The 21640-nt window shown below is 32.6% G+C and overlaps 1 protein-coding gene across 6 annotated transcripts in view; it reads right to left on the reverse strand.

Annotated features, from left to right (window-relative positions):
* The window catches only part of CCSER1 (coiled-coil serine rich protein 1), a 1261997-nt gene that overhangs the window by 321099 nt on the left and 919258 nt on the right, over positions 1 to 21640 (reverse strand). The window contains exon 11 of one of the 6 annotated variants that reach the window (XM_079153250.1): positions 14891 to 15093. The exons of the other annotated variants lie outside the window; for them this stretch is intronic. Coding sequence (XP_079009376.1) covers positions 15010 to 15093 — 84 coding nt within the window. The 3' untranslated portion in view covers positions 14891 to 15009. Of the gene's footprint in view, positions 1 to 14890; positions 15094 to 21640 lie in introns of those variants that run through there. 6 annotated transcript variants of the gene reach the window in all.

Raw genomic sequence — 21640 nt, forward strand, 5'->3', positions numbered from 1 at the left:
GTCCTCTATTTTCTGATCAGACAGGCACAACTATGCAAGTGACCCAATTCCCAAACAGGAGCTAAAACCCTTCAGAGTGCTTCTCAACCTGCCTAAGTTACCCTTCTTAGACCCTAGTTGCTCTAGCTCCTTTTCCCATTTTCACACTAGAATTTCGGCCCTAAGAGGGTAAGGCCTTTCCTGAATTGCTGTGACTGTGTTCAATAAATATTTATTGAAAAATAAAAGAAATATCCTTATGCCAGCCAAAGCCCTGGGGGTGTTTTGACCTCAATTTGCAGCGTTTTTCACTTTACAAGAATCCTAACTTTGAAAGATTCTTTCCTCTCTTTCCCATGCCTTTCAAGCATAGGAAGCTAACTGTGTCTCATAAACATAAAGACCACTTTACTCATTAGAAGTAGGGATTTTCTTATATATACAAGAGTGATTACTGACATCTTTGGGTGAATATGATTTTAAATCTGAATCTTGTCTGCTCTTGACAGAGTAAAACCAAAAATATTCAATTTAATCTTCAAAGAGCATTGTTATAAAGTCATGGTAAAATTCTTCTGTTTATTCAATGAACAATGTCTCTCTTCACACTTTGACATCTCTGTAACATTTCTTATATATTTGTCTATTTCTCCAGATATCTCCTTAAACAACTTTTTCAAAGTTGACTTTTATAACTGTATTATGTTTTGTGATGAGTTTTCCACTAATTTTCTGTATTCTCATATTGTCAAATGTTACTTTACTTTTATTTCTTAGACTTTTATTGCCAGGGTCTTAATGATCTTGTCCTTTGCTTTATTCCCAACACTCTTCCACAGCACCTGCTACAGAGCTATACTTCATAAATGCTTGTTGAAGAACTGATTGAAATGCCTAATGATTCTTTAACCATATTAATTGTTATATCTCCAGTAATGACAAAAGTCATAGAACTTAAGGAGAATCAAAGAGGGGAAGGACTAGGGAAAGAGTGGGGGCATGGAAAGTAGAAGGGAGACAAGGAGGAAGAAAATAATTAGGAAGGGAAGGAAGGAGGGATTGGGACAGGAGGATAAAGGGAGGGAAAGAAAACAATTGAGGCACAGATTTTAAATAATAAACATGTCAGCGAAAATTTAGGACTAAAATTAAGATTGTATTTTACGTTGTCAGTTTACATGAAAATGATGGAGATTCTTGTCACTCTTTTCAATATCACTCATATAATAATGTACTTAATTTTTACTGACCTCAGGTTAAAGAAGCATAAAATATCTGTAATTAATGATATTTATTATAAGTGTTTCTAGTGATGCTTGAAATATATCAATAAAGAAATTAATATTAGTAATAATTGAGGTCATGTATTTCCTCCTGAAACACGTGTACATTCTATAGACAGTAAGCAGCCTGAGTGCTTTTTAATGAGTAAAGTTGTCAGCTAAAAATTTAAATTCAATTTTAACTTAATATAGTAGAGAAAACTTGCTTACTTAATTTTCTTGAATCTTTTCAGAATATCTCAATATTCTGTTTAAGAGTATTTTCATATTCAATTATCAGAAAATATTTTAACATTTGAATTCTCAGTAAATGGTCTCATAATACATTTTCATATAAAATAATGAGTATCATTTTTCATTTATCTGTGTAGGAAATTTAATGAAATAAGAATAATGGATTAAGCAGTAAGCTCAAACTTTATATCCATATGTGAGTTTTTAAATGTGGCCTCTATTTTTGTTGAAATGCTTAATTTGTAAAGTTATTTTCAACTAATTTCAATTTTTTCCCTCAGAAGTTATGTTAGAAGAAAACCCATGTTTTAATTGGTTTATTAATTAAATATCTGGCAACTAATAGTGATAAATACTTTAGAAGAAAGCCGGTTGTTCATGATATTCATAATCTTGACAAAAAGGTAAATTCTGCAGAAAGCAAAATGCCTTAATTTCATGGGAACCTGTTGATCAAAAATAGCTGTATTTTTTCATGTAATTTTTTGTACAAAATCGTATTATAAAGCAAAACCTCCATATCATATGAAAAAAGTTTTAAAGAGGTGATTTTTAAAATTAGCCAGAGCAGAGGTTTTATGTACTATGAAATTTTTATATTTGGTTTCAAATATGAAGACTGTTTAAAAGACAGTAACAAAAATAGATTTTCAAGGTTCAAGGAGGGGTTTTCTGAAATAACACATCTGAGACCCTCAGAACTTTTACAGCAAAGCAGAATGAAGCTAAAGGTTTTATGTTCTTTTATGATTTAAATCAATCTCATTTACTATTTATGCAAACCTTTTCAAGAGGTCAAAAGTTAGTTCAAAGGTCTCTGATGGATTGCTTCCCACAAACAGAATTGCATACTTTCCTGTTTTTGCCTGCACAGTGCCCTGTACAAGTTTCTATTATTGTCCAGACAATGTTTTACTGTGCTAACTTCTTTAAAGTCACCCCCTTGAGGAAAGAGACCATTCCTATGCTTTGTACTCATAATGGCCAAATGACTAAATTGTCTCATGTTGTAAGTTGTGGTAATAATAAAACTTGTAACCATTTTATTTTTTGTTCAAATCTTTAGTGATTTATTCATAGTTATAAGTTATATCCCACTCAATATTTTAACATATAGAACTACCTATATATTAAATTCTTATAAAATGACCATAAAGCTGTCTAGGTAGAGTTGGCAAATTCCGTTTTTTCCCCTTCTTAATTAAAATTATTTTTAAAATCATATTTAAAAATGTAAAATTTGTACATATTAGTAGGGTACCATGTGGTGATTCAATATATGTATATTTTGAACAATGTTTAAATCAGGTTAAGCATATTTATCTCCTCAAATATTTGCCATTTCATTGTGGTGAAAACATTCAGAATCCTTTCTTACAGCGCTTTGAAATATAGGGTACTTTGGTGTTATCTATATTTACCCTATGTTGCACCTGAGAACTTCTTAGTGCTATCAATCACTGAGTAGCCACTGGTCAACATTTCCCTATCCCTCCCTCACTGCTCTGTCCTCCCAGCCTCCGCTAACCACTACTCTATTCTCAACTTCCATAACATCAACTTATTTTTTTACTCCATATCTGAATGAGATGTTTGCAGTACTTTTCTTCTGTACCTGGCTTATATCACTATCCATGTTGTCACACATGACAAGATTTCCATTTCCATTTTTTCATGCAGAATAGTGAATATGTGTTTATATACAATTGTGTGTGTATATACTAAATGTATATGCACCATTATTGCATGTATGTGCCATATTTTTTTTTGTTTTGTTTTGTCTATTGATGGACACTTGGGTTGTTTTCATTTCCTGATTATTGTGCACAGCACTGCAGCAAAGACGAGAGTGCAGATGTCCCCTCAACATACTCATTTCTCTTCCTTTGGATATGTGCTCAGTAGTGGAATTGTTGAATCATAGAGTAATCTATTTTTAATTATTTTGAGGAACCTCCATACTGTCTTTTATAATGGGTATATTAATACACATTCCTACCAACAGTGTGCTACAATTCCCTTTTCTCCACATGCTTGCCAGTACAGTCTTTTGATAATAGATAATAGCCATTCTTAGTAGAGTTAGAATCACCACATTCTATTATTCTAGAACATTATGTTTTACTATTAGACAATGATGTTTAATTACTAATCACTATTGAACTCTGATCTACTAGACTTTAGGCTGAACAGTAATAACTATGGTTGAAACATCCCAGAATTTATAGAAATGACTTAGTGTCAATCCTTCAAAATCTAATCAGATCTTCTGCTTGATTAACAATGTTTGCATTTTCATCGGGTTGCATCTTAGATGGCCCTTTTTCACAGAGATTTTTACTGTCCTACACACACTTGGTTTCCCACCTACTCTTTCTTTTAACACAGCACATGCACACACGTGTTAACAGACTGTATCTATATATACCTTTGGAACAGAAAAATAGCATCCATCAGTGTATTTTTGTTTAATGAATAAATACTAGTTATAATAATTTTTGAAAATTTCTTTCAACCAGAACAGTTCCTAACTATACTTATAAAACTCTTCTTATTTGAGAAAAAAATTCTTCTAATTTCCTAAAAGTTAGTATTCTGTAGTGATAGCAAAGTCTAGCAATAGGAAGGTAAGCATTTAGATTGCTTTAGATATATGTATATGATAGTTATTTCCAGGATCAAATGTTAAGATTAATTTATATCAAACTAACCAATGTATTGATAGGTAGTCACTAAAGATTGAAACAGTTAATCTGAAAGAACCATTTTAAAGCTCAATTCAAGAGTTTTTGGCTTACTAAATCCAACAGCATGCAATTTTTAAAATATTTTTCAACAAATGCATACTGAAATTCTTTCATGGACATAATTACCAGATGGATTACATCTGCCCAAAGAATGTAGGTTTTTTTTTTTTTTTTTTTTTTTTTTTTTGATGCTGAGAACAATTTCACACAATTTGATTTAGATAAAGATTTCTCAAAAATGACTCTATCAACATTTTGAGCTAGATATTCTTCTTTGTGGGTTGTTGTGGGCAGTATAGGATGCTCAGCAGTATTCTTGGATTCTCTACCTGTTATATGCATGCAGTATCTCTGTCTCAGTTGTGGAGATAAAACATATCTCCAGACATTGCTGAATACTTCCAAGTGTGCAAAACCTCCCAAGTTGAGAATCAATGGTTAATGAAAATAATCGTTTTCAAGAAATTTTAAGCTACAATTAATCCAGGATTATACAGTAAGTTCTATAATTCCGTATTATCATATCTTTTATAAAGTTCTAATTGAAAATATTGCCTTCTAATATACAACTTCCTAATTCAGGAACCAAATCATTATTCTTGATCACCATCCTACAGAGAAAAAGGTTTGTCTTCATAAATAAATGAAAACTATGGAGTAAAAAAAAAAATATATATATATATATATGCAGGTATAAATACATATGTGTGTGTGTGTGTGTGTATACATATATATATGGAATAGGCACTACCTCCAACATGCATATACATATGTACAGAACATGTATAGAACTAGCATTAACTTCCAGTTTTCTTTGACTCTTATTTCAGTGTTCACTCTTTTTTTTTTTTTTTTAATTGGTGGTGCTGGGGACTGAACGCAGGACCTTGAACATGCTAGGCAAGTACTCTACCAACTGAGCTATATCCCCAGTCAATTCAGTGTTTACTCTTTATTTCCTGTGGATCCTTAATGACTTTAAGTACCTCCAAGGCAATAGAAGGAGAAACAAAAACTAAGAAAATTGGCCTCTCATTCCTAAGTAAGTAAAACAACTCCATTATTAATATGTGAACTATCAATAAAATAGAAGTTACAAGATAGTAAAGTGGGTAGAAACCCTGGGAAATTAGGTGAGACATTTCATAATAAGCACTAATATCCAATGAAAGGAGAACCAAAAGGCATAAAAAGAAAGACAGAATACATGTACATGTATACAATGTCTAAAAGAGCATCGATATATTTTATGCAGTATAAAATAAAATTCTAGGTGTGTATTACACTCCAGGATTTTTCAATCTAGTATGGTCAATGGATTCAAATCTGAATTTAATACCTGTATAAACCTTCACATTGATAGTGATACCTTGCATTTCCATGTGCAAGCAAGCATTTTATTTAATTCATCTCTCTTATCTACATCTGAAATAGTTGTAGATTGTGTGACTGGGCCCATTTACTTCAAAATGTTAACAGAATCTTTCATTCATTTATTCACAGAAGCTGAATTTACAAGTCATTTCTACATATAGAATGGAAGGTCCATTCTCACTCTGCTGTGATCAAGATGCAGGCTTGAGCAAACCAGCTTCAGGCTCAGCAATTTTGTTAGCAGCCCCCTGGAAATACAGGTAAGTTGAATTCTTACAAAGTATGGCATGTCCAAATAGAAACAGTTATTTGGTAAACATGTTATTTATGAGGATTCGGGAAAAGAGCTACATAAACAGATTGTTGTAAAGATTCATTGAAACTGATACAGGATTTAACCCAGTGTCAGGTGCATAACAAAATGTCAACAAATATTAGTTGTAAATTGTTCTTATTGTTCTTCTGTTCCACTTAGTCAACCAAGTACTTTTTAAATATCTGAGAGTTTTTAAATTAGATTTTATGAAATTACAATAATAATAACTGACAAGATTTTATGAAATGTACAATATAATGCCTATTAAATAATTAAACACAATCTAATATATTGTATACATGAGTATATAACTAAAATATAAACCAGAGGTTAATAAGTATTTAATATATCCTATATTGACTACTTTCTTTTAGCATGTGGATTATATAATGCTTATTTCTTGCTGATGTTCTAAACTGATACAAATCATTCACTCTACTTATTTCATGTCAGGGTAGTAAAATTTTTTTCTAAAGTATTATATACTGATTGCATAATATCAATCTTAATTTTTCTATAATTGGTCAATTTTTAGGGATTAAAGTACAAAGTTCTCAGTAATGATTTTCCAATCTACCTCTAGCCTTTAAAGCTTCTATTTGTTGAGTTGCAATGCATTCCATTACTCTGTTGAAGACTTACTTCTTGAAGTCACCTATCACTTATTCTAAAATGCATTCTTTCCTGTCCCCCAGATCTGAGAGAACTTTAAAGATGAATACTGATTTGTATGCAAAGAGAAAGGCCTCTGGATTCTTCTTTAACTTAAGATATACCCAGGGCTGGGGCTGTTGCTCAGTGGTAAAGAGCTTACCCAGTATGTGTGAGGCAGTGGGTTCTATCCTCAGCACCACATATAAATAAATCAATAAAATAAAAGTATTGTGTCCATCTACAACTTAAAAAAATATTTTTTTAAAAAAGTCATGCAATGTCTTCTTTTCCATCCCTGCCACCACACACTACATTCACTAAGAAGCAAAGTGATATTTGATAACTTCCTTTGTCATTTATAAATGACTTATCCTATTTACAATACCTGTGGTATCATGTTTGACTAATACATTTTCACCCCATACAGACATTTTTAAAGAAATAAGTTTTATTAACTTCACAAAATTACATTGAGAAAATAATCCTTCAGAAGAAATATTGCAGTCAATTTAAATAATAGAAAAAATATTTTCATTAAAGACAATAAACCTTTTAAATTTTCTTTCAAAAAAATAAGAGTGACAGAAAACACATGGAACACAATGTTGGCTGAGAAGTAATAACACAGAAAGGAGTTCAATCATGTGTATTTGTCAAAATATTTTGAAAATATACCTTTGGGGAGGAAAAATGTGTATTGACCCAATAAATTAATAACTCTGCATCTAGGAACATTGATGTACTTGTTCACTGGAACGCAAAATCCTCATTTACTATTATTGACTCAATTTACAGTGACTTCATGCAATATAGTTTTTTTAAAGGATTCACTTAAGATTAAAGAAAAGGATAAATCAATGAGTCAGAAATACTTCTTTTTTTGAAAATACCAATCTATTATTTTTTTTTTAAATTTTACATTTAGTTGAATATCATGGCAACTTCTTAAACTGGAGAAAAACTTTTATCCATATTTAGATTTAAAAAATAAAATAATCATTGTCATGTTTCATTTCAGATTTTTTTCAAATGAAGTGGGGAGATTTACTATCTACACATTAAACATGTTATTAAAATTCATATTGATCTTTAAATACACTTGTTTTCAAATATATCATAATTTTCTGCAACTTGTAGTAATGATTCTCAAACTCTTTCTATAGGAGCACTCTTAAAAATAGTAGAGAGTAAAAACATTTCCCAGAAAACTCAAACTTGATTTCAAGACAAGCTCCAAATGGTTTGAAGATTTTGATTTTTATAAAAAATTTTAATTTTATTTTTGATGTCAATCATATACTTTTATAAATTTAGCAGAAATAAAAGGTTAAAGATACATTTGACCCATTTTTGTTTAATCTAAGAATTAAAAAGTACTTGAAATGAGAAACCAAAATAAGAAATAGAGTCATATATAATAGATTAATTTTCCAAAGTAAGATACAGTCAAATATTTCTTCATCTTTATGTCTAAATTTTACTCCCTATGCTATGGACACTTATTTTTCATTATTAACCTTCTATTAACCATGATTTTGGTAACAGCTCTCAGTTACCATTTTGAGAGGAAGGAAATCTCTCCCAGTGTAAATTTCTCATTTCTGTGGGGGGTGGCAGGTCATCTTTCTCACAAGTGTGCAGTATACAAGGAGCACTATACTTCGAGTCTTCTGGCCTCAATGACTGGTTCTCAGTTGGGTGTACTATCCAAAAGGGTCTAATCATAGTGAGCCCCAGATGTTTTTGACAATTCTCTTTTGACTTAAACCTTGAAGATGGTGCAGCCATCCTGCCTTTTGGAGAGAAGAGCATATATGAGGTTTGAGCCAACTTAGTAGAAAATGAGAGGTGGTGATTGAGAGAAGAGGGGGTGAGAGAAACTTGTGATGACATTGTTTGTACCCTTTAGTCCAGTCACATCTGAATTCTTCATTGCCTCTGCATTTTGTTTTTGTTCTTTTTTTCTTACTCATTAAGTTGTCCAATAAACAATGTTTTGCTTAAATTCCAATTAGAGTTTTATTTATTAAATAAATGTATTACCTGATAATAATTTGAAATTTGCCTCTAATTATCTCATCACCCTACCAAATAACATTCAGGGAAAAATGATGTTACCTTTAATGCTATATTTATCCATGACTTCTGAAACTCCCACCTTTTTATTTCATCCCTGTGTCCCATTCCTTTCTGTTCATATGATGTATAGGATGGCACAGATTCTTCTCGCTCATCCTAAGAGTAGCCGAACAAATAGCCTCCTCCCCTACTTTCATGAAAACTTTGAAGAAAGAAGTATTTTCCGCTACATTTCCTTATTAAACAAAAACAAATTTCCAATTTGAGTTCATTACTTTTCTCTTTATGTTTTGGAACAGTGATGAAATAAAGTTTTAATCTCTTATTTATTCTAAAATTAATTCCACTAAACTTTCTCTCATATTGAAACAGAAAAAAAAAAAAAAAGTTTTAAACTCCCTGAGACGATTTGTAGTTGGCACTGGGTTATGTCACATTGTTGCATCTGTATGGAAATCTATTTTTAGATTTATTATCTTGTCATGGCACCTCTAATGAAAATTCCAGGAAGCTCTTTTTCTTTTTTTGGTCTCTATTTAAAAAAGTAAACTAAAGAAAATAGTATAATGTGTAAAGGAAAGATAAATTCAATTATCAGTCATTTGAAATTTAAGCAATGATTAAAATTAATAATGAAACTTACTTATTTAGAAGAAATGTATTAATTAAAAAAATAATAAAATATCAACACAAAATTAACCCTAAGCTTCAGGGGTTTCTCGCCCTTTTTAATAAAATAAATGTTTAGAATTAGTTATTCATTCATTCATTTAGCATGGTTTTAGTTCCTTTTCTGTGGGTATAGTGTTAGGGAAAACAATGGTGACAAAAAGATACAGCATTTCCACTCATCACTTCTACAGGCTAGAGGACAAGACAAATAGGTAAGTAATTATGACTAAAAAAACTGTATGAATATGAAGATTAAGGAAATAAGGGACACTGTGTGAACATATAAATTAAGGCTTAGCCTAATCTATGTGGTTAGAGTACCACTATCTCATAAGAAATATAATAGCTCACATGTATAGTTTTAAATTTTCTTATAGGCAAATTTTTCAAAGTAAAATGTAAATGCATGTTAGAATTAAGTTGTAATAATTTATATGTTGAAACCCTTAAAGTAAAACAACAAAGTTGTATTTTAATAGGAAACATTTTTATTTCTTTATATTTAAAATTTAAAATAATTAAAATTAGACAAAGAATAATTCAGTTCCTCAGGTATTCAACTCACATTTCAAGTACTCAGCAGTTAAATGTGACTCCAGACCACTATAGGACAAGCTCAGCAGATTCTTTGAATTGACTCTCCCAAGCTGAACCTAGAAAGTCTAAAACTCTATTTTCACATCTCTCCAGATGCTAGGATGGTTCCCTCCAATCAAATATACTTACATAATGCTTACATGCAGACATGGATTATGGGGGTGAAAGCAAGGACATAGCAGCTCTCTTGCTGGCATGGATCATGGTAGAGGTTGTATAGTTTTGGGACCAGAAGTTGTGGTGATGCTTCCTGATAATGAAGCTTTTTGACCTTGACAGAGGACACATCTCCCTCAAGAGCACATTTCTCTGCTGTTGTTCTGGGACTTGTTCAGGAAAGGTCAGTCCAGAGTCAGCTACTCAGTTAATCCCATGTTTTCAAGAGTTATCAGTACTCTAATAAATCCACTGATGTATAAAATTATTAGGGTGGATATCCCTTTTGGAATTAAGATCCCTGACCAATACAGGGGCTAAAGAAGACCTCCCAAAGAACTGAATTTTAAGCTTGTATCTGAAGAATAATGGTTTAGTCTATTGAACAGTAAGAGGAAGTAGATTTTAGCTGATAGGAAACATTTAGTAATGCTAAGTAAAAATGAATACAAATTAAAGGAGCCAAAAAAAAAAAAAAAAAAAAGAGTATGGTTTGATGTATAAGGGGAAGGGTGAAACTGACATAAAATCTGGCTTTAGCTCAATGCACAGAAAGCCATTTCCCCAAATGGACAATTCACTGAAAGCAGTAAATCACCAAATGACCTGTTTCTTTCAGTTATTTACAAAGCTTATGTAACGGCTAGTAGATGGCTTAGTAGTGTGTGGGCAGGTAGGTTGTGGTGACCCTTCAGACTTTTTTAAACAGAAGTTAATTACCTTTCTCCTGTTTTCCTCTCTTTTTACAAAAATATGTTCATAAAAGAATGTTTTTTAAAAGGAACAAATCTAATCTCTCTTTCTTGTTTTTATAAAAATTGAACATGTTTTTCTTCTTCCATGTTGAATAGATTATTGACTATATAATCAAGAAGAGTATTTCTAAGTTTTAAGTAAATAGGCAAATTTGATGAATTTAGAAAATTGGTAAATTCATCCTGTATCTTCATTAGTCCTGGAAAAGAAATGAGATAAAAGAGAAAGGTGGGGTGGTGGGTGGGGTTCATTTAAAGAACTGGCACTTGTCTTAAGATTAAGATTGAATCATTAAAGAGTCTCAGGAACAGGAAATGGTGAGGAACAGTGCAGAAGAAGAGACTGAAGGGAAGCATCTAGGTGTCTGATGATGGTCGCCTGGTAACCTCTGGCAATGCACAAAGATGGATTTGACAAATAGATATAAAGTAGAGACAATCTTTCAATGTTTTCTCTTTAAGAAGGAATAATGAAAATCACTAAAACTGAAACATTACAAAAATCTCAAGCTGTAGAATGCATGAAAGTAATGATGACTATAAGAATGTTAGGCATTTTCTGACTTCAGAATATAGCTTCTTTGTGAAATCATTTTCTTCTACCTGTTACTCATGGGTTATATTCATATTCTAAGTAGCCTTAGAGGAAGATTGTGTAGTTTCATAACACTTTCCCACAAAATTTCCCCTGAAGTTAGTAAAGGCTGGTTAGCTCCTTACTCCTGGAAGATCTCTAACATACTACTGTGGTTTCAAAAATACCAGCACTTTATATATTTGACTCCTATACTAGTGAGAATTTGAGCCATAACCACAGGGATTGCTCAAATATTTTAAAAGCATTTTTTAACACTGGCCACCCTTGCTTTGAAAGAGCACATCCAATGATAGTCATCTCCCTACAAACACATTTTTTTTTTTAATTCTCTGTTTCCACTAATTGGCATTGCAGTGTTCTAAATTGCTTAAACATTTGCATCAGGGTCAAGTGTTAATAGCTCCCTCAGCATAGATAACCTATTTCTATTAGTGAGAATCATTATTACTGCTGGCTATTCACTGATGCTCAAAAACATGGACTTCAACATCTAACTATTTTAAAATATTTCAAGTTCTACAATTAGTCAAATAAATAAATAAATACAGCAACTTCAGTATTGCTTTCTTCCTTTATTTAATGATATTCAAGTGAAATTTTTTAGATAATCCAATTATTTTCTGTAGAAACAGCAGATGAGATATTTATTTAAGTAAGGCAACAAGAACAATTACAGAATTTCCTATGGTAAAGACTCCAGTGAATTACAGGAATATGTGTAAGCCATGATTTCACAGAGGATGGAAATTGTACACTTGACCTTACCCTGACAAGTATGATGAAATCTTATAATAAAATGCATCATAAATTACATTTAATAATGAAATACAGCTCATGTGCAAACAAACAAACAAACAAAAAAACACTCTCTAGGGGTGAGTGTGTGTGTGTGTGTGTGTGTGTGTGTGTGTGAGTGTGTTTTCTCCTACACACATCCGTTTTAGTATAATAAAGGAAAGGGAATGTTGTTCAAATTTATTCTTATTTCACATTCATGTGACATGATTCAACAATGCTTATGACAATCAATGATTTTTATTTTCAATTTTCACTATTCATTCCTAATACCACCTCTTTCATATGGAGAATTTCATATGTCATTATTAACTAATATTTGATATTTCTGATTCCTTACAGCACTTAATTTTACTTTATTGACCTTTACTAAATTCTTCTTTGATCCGCAATTACTTTTGGGTCTGAAGTATCCTTCATTCCTCTTAGGTGTCACCATCTACTGTGTCTAGACTAGGGCCTTTCACATTGTTAATTTAATATATAAATATTGGCTTAAACTGGTTGAGTAAACATTGTTTTAAAATAAGAATAAGAATTAAAGTTTGAGTTCCTGTTGAGTCTATGAAGAATGTTCTCACACTAAGACACAAGAGTAAAACCCCTACTACCAAAAACAGCAATCATAAGGGGAATTAGGCCATGAGCACCTGAAAAAATAAAACAAAACAATGAATCAAGCAGAAGATGATTCTAAGATGTAAGTGAAAATATATAACCAGCCAGGCACTGAGCTCCATCCTGGGGTCAGGACATCTGAAAAATGATATAAAGTTCAGCATAGGGATTTCAATATCAGCACAAGTTTGGTGACCAGGACAACATTGAATGGTAATCAGAACCACAGTAACTGTGAAATTTTATATTCATAAAATATTTTTAGAACTTTCATAGTGCTTTTGCCTATAGTATCTTTTTGAACTTACCAGGAATTCTGGTGTATTTGCCTCTATTATTACTGTAAATACATTTATAAGGAGTTACAGTTAAGTACAGAGGTAGAACTAGACCAGGATTCCATCCTTCAATACTGGAAAGTGGAACTCTTTGTTGATGAATTCCTTCCCTGTCATCCATCTTTATGTGTGTGGGGGGGGAGGGGTATATGCGCACACAGGGGCACACTTGGGATCTAACAGAAACATTTGGGCAAACTAAGCAATTGCTCTCTACCACTGAGCTACATCCCTAACCCCATTATCTCATCTTTTTAATGTTGACTTTAATTTCCTGTGAATAAGTGATGTGAAACATATGCCTTATTTTCAGAATTTAAGGAAAATTGTGTCATTGCAGATTTTTGCCCTGGATTATAACTTTGTGCAAAGATGAAACACACAAGGAAAAAGAAGCATGTTTCTCTGGACAAAAATTTACTTAAACATAAAAATTACCAAATGACACGGTGGAGAAAGGCTCTGTGTTAAGTATTACAGAAGAGAAAGGATAAGATGCAGGGAGCTGGGGTTGTGGGCTCAGTGGTAGGGCACTTGCCTAGTACGTATGAGGCACTGGATTTGATTCCCAGCACCACATAAAAAAATAAAATAAAGAAAAAAAGCCTCAAAATTATAAAAAAAAAAACAAGATAAGATGCAATACAGTTCAGAAAAAGATATAAATACAGTGAATATATTGACATGAATTTTGCATGTATAATTAAGAGATGTCTCTTAGAAAGAGTTAAGTTCCTAGATAGAAATGTGTAAGGTTGATATGAGAGAAATGACATTCTAGTCAAAGAGAAACAGCTTGAACAAAAGATGAAGGTTAGATAGCAGAACCATATTTGAGGGACATAACACAGCAGAAATAGTAAATCCATGGTAAACACCATTAGAAAGATTAAGCCTGTAATCCCAGGAATTCGGGATGCTGAGGCAGGACTATGTGTTCAAGGATAGCCTCAGTAACATAGGCCCTAAACAACTTAGGAAGACCCTGTCTTGAACTTGAATGAAAAATAAAAAAGGGCTGTGGATATAGTTCAGTGATAAAGTGCCCTTGGGTTCAATCACCAGTAACGACAACAAAAAGACTGTTTTGAGAATTAAGTAATATTGTAAACATTGTGTTACAATATTAAATTTTAAAAATATAAGAATTCTTTAGTACAAAACAGATATTTGCTTTTGATTAAGAAAAAATCATCACAGCTGTATTTTAGGAGGTTAATGTTTGTCTTCTTACTGCCAAACTTCATGAATATACTCTGGACATAGGTATTTTTGTTACTTCCCAGCCTTTAAACCTCCTTACTAGCTCTGCAGTGTTACCATGCTTTATGAATCTTGCTAAGTGAGCGTCTCTCACTTCAGTAACTGAAAAGGCCAAGTACTTCTCCAGTTTCCTTTATTTAGACAGAGGGGGGCAGAAGACCAAGCTTCATCACCCTGATGTACATATTTTAGGGATGCAATCCCAGGCAGCTACTTCAAAGGAGTTTCCACTGTTTCAGGGAGGTCTAAGGCTTGGGGCAGTAGTGACAGTGGTATTACTGTGCCTTCTTTTGTCCAGAGTTGACTGACTTAAAGCTGCAAACTTTATTACTGAATGCTGACATACAATGGCACTGTGGCCTTGATGGATCTGTATCATGGCAAGCATGTCCCTGAGTGGTTAGCAGTCCCTTCAAGGTTGAATGGACCAACTGGGAAGTAACTACAGGCAGTGTTTTAGTCAGTTTTTTTCGCTGCTGTGACTAAAAGATCTGAGCAGAATAATTTTAGAGGAGAAAAAGTTTATTTGGGGGCTAATCGTTCCAGAGGGTTCAATCCATAGACAGCAGGTTCCATTCCTCCAGGCTCCAAGTGAGGCAGGACAACATGCTGAAGAGTGTGGCAGAGGTAAGCAGCTCACATGATGATCATGAAGCAGAAAAAGAGACCTTCATTTGCCAGATACAAATATATACCCCAAAGCCACACCCACAATGTCCCACCTCCTTTAGCCACATCCTACCTGCCTCCAGTTACCACTCAGTTAATCCCATCAGGAATTGACTCATTGGTTGGTTTAAGGCTCTCACAATCTAATCATTTCCCCTCTGAATCCTCTCATGTTGTCTCAACGTGAGACACCTCACATACAAACCATACGGGCAAGTAGGGTGCAGCTGGAGGAGGTGGGTCATTGGGGGCATGCCCTGAAAGGATAGTTTTTCCTGTGACTGCTTCCTCTTTCTGCTTCCTGATCTTTCCAGGACGGGAGCTCTTCTCCCACAATCTTCTGCCTCTCCCTGGGCTCAGTGCAATGGAGTCAGCAACTCTGGACAAGATCACTGAAACTGTGAGCTCCAAATGAATATTCCCTCCTCTAAGTTGTTCTATTGGTTATTTTGGTCCTAGCAATGTAAAAGCTGAGGAAAACAGGAAGAAATGGAAGATACAACAGAAATAGCAGATATGTAATGACATAGTCTATGTAGGGGTCTGGAAATCATGCTGCTCAGAGAAGATAAGGAAGTTGACTTTAAAAAGGAAAGAAAAACGAGATAGGTAAATAAACCCCTCCTGGAGAAATTTCTGAATGTAACTATGAGGTTTGAGATTTACTTACATGTTCGCCTTACTCATCAAACAGTATGATTAAGTATTATACATTAAATTCTCTCCCTATAGTAATGTTAATAGCATATGTTGTAAAGCAACTATTATGTTTCAGATGGCATTCTAGCTAATTCATTTAATCCTACTAACAACCAGGTAGGCATTGTTATTGACCTTTATACATAAGAAAACTATAGTATCAGAGTCCCCTGAGTACCCATGAAGTAAGGACTCACACTAAATTTTATGATTCTAAGATTCTGCTTTAGTATGAAATAATAATACTCATTTAGACAGATAATATTTTGAAACCATGAAACAAATTACTTTTTACTCTTTGCAAATCACATTGGCCTATGGCACTGTCCCCTTCCCCAGCCTTTAACTCACTGGTATTCACTTCTGTAGGGAAGGTATGTGAATACAATTTTACACAGAAAGGTCATTGCACAGCTCTAAGTTTCAATTTAGATTCTTTTTTATGTCTTTAAAAGATTTCATCTTGAAAGTCAGGCTTTGTGAAAAAGAAAGAATCCTTAAGTTCAAAAAATTCCTTTTACATATCAAGAGGAAGGCTTAGATGTCTGCATTTCCAGTTTTCCTATAAGAAACAGCATAGAAAGGACAAAGAATAGGATATATAAGAAGATAAGTAAGTTCTAGCCACATTGAAGAAGAAATACTACTTTGGTATTCGAAGGAGCTTAGTGAAAATTGGAAGGGATCAGAGTAGGAAAAAGATGATGCTAGGGTCCCTGGGGTAATAGCACTCAAAAGAAACTTGGTAATTGGAGGTAAAATACTGTAGCATGTATTTAACATGTATCAGTAACATGCAACTGACTGGGTAAGTTTTCCTGAGATTATGCCTCTTATTCATATTAATCACCTAAGAAATGCTGGCAAAGGAAGTACTTCCCTATGTGAACCTATGAACATGAAGGGAATTCACTTGGGATAAAGAATTTCTGGAGTGCAGGTATGGAGTCAACAAAGGCTTTGTGGTGGGAGCCACACAGGCCCAGAGAGGTGCTATAGCATGGACTCAGCTGCAATAGCTACTTGGGGACCTGCCTGCAGGACAGAAAGACTCTTCTATTGCTAACAGGGAATATTCCCAGTTTTAATAATGAAAATAGTTTAAATAAAAATAAATAAAACCTCTCATTTAAATTTAAATGTTAATAAATTATTCACCAAAACTTAAAATTCAAATAACAAATGTTTGAATTATGCTTGGCATTAATTTTTTAAAATCTATACATCTATAAATTATAAATTTACATATGGACATAAAATCTTTTGGGAAATAAAAATTATAAATTTAAATAAATTAATTAATAAGTAACCAGAATTAACCAAATAGCATTTCTTTGTGATTCTCAGATATTTCATTTGGATTCATAGAAATATTGGGCCAAGGACATAGGGATATTCAGACAGTGTCTAAATGAATTTAGAGAAACTTGCTATTATCAATGACTATAATTCAAATGAGGTCATACAGAGAAATTTTCTCAACTATTCCTAAATTCAGGTTAGACAATGACTCCAGGCCACTGGAGACCAGATGCTACAGGAGGAGAATTATTAGCCTTATCACTAAGTAAGTTTTCGCATCTCCTGTCCTAATTAAGAAAGAATACAGAGGCATCAAAATAAGTACATCTATGTGCTCTAAACCTGATTTTTAAATCCAGGGCACAATACCTCTCAGAACACTTGGATTCAATCTAAATCTAATGAAGAAAAAGAAACAGTTACACCCATAAATAATTTTTGTTCATAAAAACAAGATTGTAATAGCTTGACTGTTGAGATAAAGCTGTGGCAAGTTTAGGTGCCACTTTTTTTTTTTCCTACTTGCTAAAGAGACCTTCTAGAAAGATGAAATTCTAATAGATGACAATTCTAACAGATTAGCATTAGTTTTATCCATACCTCTTTTGCCCTATTACTTCAGTAATTCAATCATTTTAAATTTATTTTTATTTTTATTTTTTATTTTTGTCATGGTTAAAGAGTGATCCATGGCCCTTTCTGATGGACCTACTGGTAGGCATGTGGCTCTAACTTTCTCAATGTTAATAGCTATGGGATGTTAGTATTGTTCCAAAGGACACACAATCTAGTTAACATTGTGCTATGCTTATGTTTTCTCAGTATGCATATAATATTTGAATCACAAATGTGTTATGCATACAAGTAGTTAGATCATTTGTTCAAGTAGTAGTTATTGAATATTTCCAGAATGTATACTCAGTGGCAATTAACATCCTAGTATTCACCAATGAACAAAAACTAAATCACTGCTCCTGTTCTTCTCTAAGTCCAGGGCTGAAAAATATTTATTGCTAATTATGAAAAGCATAGTGACAACATTTTACCAAGTGTTAGCTATTCCTATACACATATGATACTTTTAACAGGTTACCCTTATCATATTTTCCCACAGCAGCTCTAAATAAAATCTTCCTTCAGTTTTAAGAACTATCTTGAGAAAAGTCATAATAAGAATCAAAATGGTAGAAAGTTTTCAATAACTTAGTTGAAAATACATTTAGGACACCATTATCCAAGAAAATCAAAACACATCAACACTAAGAAATGACTACTACATAAAAAATAAAACATATAAATAAAATATATGAAATCAAGGAAATTATTTTTTTCTGTACAAATCCAGAATACTGTCAGACATCCAGTAGGTACCTAATAAATATTATTGAATGACTAATAATAACCAGTAACAACATCAAATACTCTGCTAAACAACACATAGAAAGTAAACCAATTAATAATCACACACACACAAAAAGAGGTGCTGAATTGAATTATGCTTGGCATTAATTTTTTAAAATTTATATGCACAACATTGTTATACATAATGATTTCTGAAAACTGAGAAGAGAATAATCATTTGGTAAGTGCTATATCCGAAGTATTAAAATAAGAGAGTTTCCAAGTTTCACAAAACACTAGAAATATGAGACATGCAAAGGTCTATATAAGTTGGTAGCTACAGATGATGAATTATAGTGAATGTTGTCTATGTTTATGAATTGTTTATGAATATTATGTGCACATTTATACGTGTGTGTGTGTGTGTGTGTGTGTGTGTGTGTGTGTTTTGTTCCTTTTCTAAGACTGGCTTAACAATTTCTAATCTTTGACTCTCTTGAACTGTTGTATTTATAGTAAGACAGTTGTAATAGGAAATTATGAGGATAAGGATAACCACTGTAATGTTAAACAAATTAGGGAAAAATCTGTTCTAAGATTCAAAAACATCTATCTTACATGAAATTTTTTTGCTTTTCTTTTTCCAACCTGAGTAAAAATTTTGGTTTCATAGAGAAGGCTAAATTTCTTGATATCTATGTTCAAAATTTATTTTTATTTTGGAGAATTTGTTTATCAATCAAATCTCTGAGGAATTTAAGGTCTCTGGGATTTTGTTTTTGTTACGATTCTTAATAAGCATGATAGCTCACAATTTTGAAAATTCCTACAGATTGAAAAGTCTATGATTACTATTACACAGGTAAAAATACATGATAGAACATGTGAGATAAGAACATGAGTTAAGCATGGGGACCTATCTTAGAAAAGGGGCTTAATGGATGTTTGAAATAAATGATCACACAAGGGAAGACAACACAGATCAAACTCAGATGATCTGACTTTATCAAAAGCATGAAAACATTAAACACAAGATGGTAAGATGATAGATTAAAAACATTTATTTTTAGTAGTACAGATTATGAAAATCAAAAAAAGTTATAGTTTGGTTCAAATTATTGTTCCATGTTCCATCAAAATATTTCTCTTCTTTCTTAGGAATTAGGTTTTCTGTTCATTTTCTTTCACAGAAGAAATGCAGATCATAGATCAATAATACCATACTGAAGCATTAAAACTATACTAACTGAAGATCACAATGACAATATAAGTGCCTTAAAAAATAAAGAGCATAACCTTCAAATATATTTAAAAACAAAAAGGAAAAGAAAGAACATCACTCAAAATAGAGCATATTATTTAAAGAGTCAGATGCTTGAACTCCTTAATGTCAATGATTTTTTTGAAGTGAGAAAGTTTTAAAGCTCAAAATTTTCATTGGTATTTATCTCTTTGCAATCTTAGGTGCCACAAGCCCTTCATTTACTGGAGAATATACTAGGCATTACAGGTGGTTTCTTTTGATTTCCTAATTTATCTTCAGTGGAAGAAAACATACTCAAATACATGAATAAAAACTGCAATTTTAAGAGTATTGAACAACTAACAAAATCAGATATACATTCAACTTTGTATTTTGCCAGTAATGTACTCTAATTCATTCATGGTTTGCTGGAAAAAATGGTTAAGTTTATTGAGTAGCTCTATATTAAATTATTTCTCCCCCCTCCCCCTTTTTCTTTCTTTTTTTTTTTACCATTTTAGAGTGAACAAGCAAAACAGGAAGTAAGAGGTAGAAGTGCCCTCAGGTGTGCTCAGGAAGAGAGCCATAAGCAGCCTCCTCCTTCCAGGCTTCGCAGAAAACCTTGAGGCACCCCCCGACCCCATCCCTCCTGAAAAGTCCAGGAGAATGTGGATGCCTCTGAAGTTCTCACCACTTGTCTACATTTTCATCTGAATTTCTCCTTTATTAATTTCTGATTTCTACAGAAAAACAGACTACAGTCATTTGGGTAAATATTCACTGAATTGCTTTAAAGTCACTTGGAATAAGTTTATCAAATCTTCATTTTAGCCTCCTGTTTACTTAGTATAGAGCTCTCTGAACAGTCACAAGTCAGTAAATACATGTTGATTCCATGAACATTTCATTTTGAGGATCAACAAGGCCACAAGGTAAATCAGGTGTTCTTTTTAATTCAATCTTTATGTCTTTAGTAACCTAAATCTATTATTAACTTAAATAAAAATAGTAAGTCAAACATCAAAAATAAGCAAAATATATTCTAGAGGCAGAATTAAGTAAATATTTTTATTTAGTTTCACTTTTGTGTTGTTGATATATATTTTTGGATATCAGTATGCTTAATGTTTTTATCTATCATTGTAGCGAAATTTGTGTTTTTAAAAATTAACAGTTTATTAACAGAATTGCAGAGACCCAAATGAAGAAAAGACATTGAATCACCTAAACATTTTATTTTCCAAGTGTTCTTTTAGGAGCAACATCCCTAGATGAACTCAAAATAACCTTAAAGTATAGAAACACTGCTTCCCCTTCATCTGTTATGTCTGTTCACATCAGAGGAGTCTGTCTGGGATGCTGTGATCCCTAAATAAGCATTGGATATAGAATGTTCACCAAAGCATCTGGTACATGAATTAATGTTAAATTAATATTAGTTATTGCCTACAAGGTCTTGGAAAACTAGCCCCAGTCTGCCTTTAAAGCCTCAAGTTCTGATTTTTCTACCTATTCAACCTCTAGATAAACCACATAGGTTGAGCAGTGTTTCCAAGAACTTTCAGACTTTGGGGGCTTCACCCACATAGCCCCCTTCTCATAGAATGTCATCCTACCAAAACATTCATTAGAAAAATTCATGAAGACCTGGTTTCAAAGTTGTTTTCCTTTACCCCTCCCCAGCACTCTGGTTACACAAAATTTGTTTCTAGTACTGTTATTATTTCAGATTATATTGACTCTTTAAGTGAATAAACAGTAAATTCAGATAATAGAACCTAAAATTCTGATTTCTAACCACAAATCTATTTATAATATGTGACAGGACTTTGTGAAGGTCATGGGTTTTCTTATATATCTACTTTATTTCATAGGACATTTAAAAATAATATCAATTTACATTGATGGGCTGCTATAAAAGTTTGGTT

Source organism: Sciurus vulgaris, assembly GCF_902686455.1.
Source record: "Sciurus vulgaris genome assembly, chromosome: 9".
In the NCBI taxonomy this organism is placed as follows: Eukaryota; Metazoa; Chordata; class Mammalia; order Rodentia; family Sciuridae; genus Sciurus; species Sciurus vulgaris.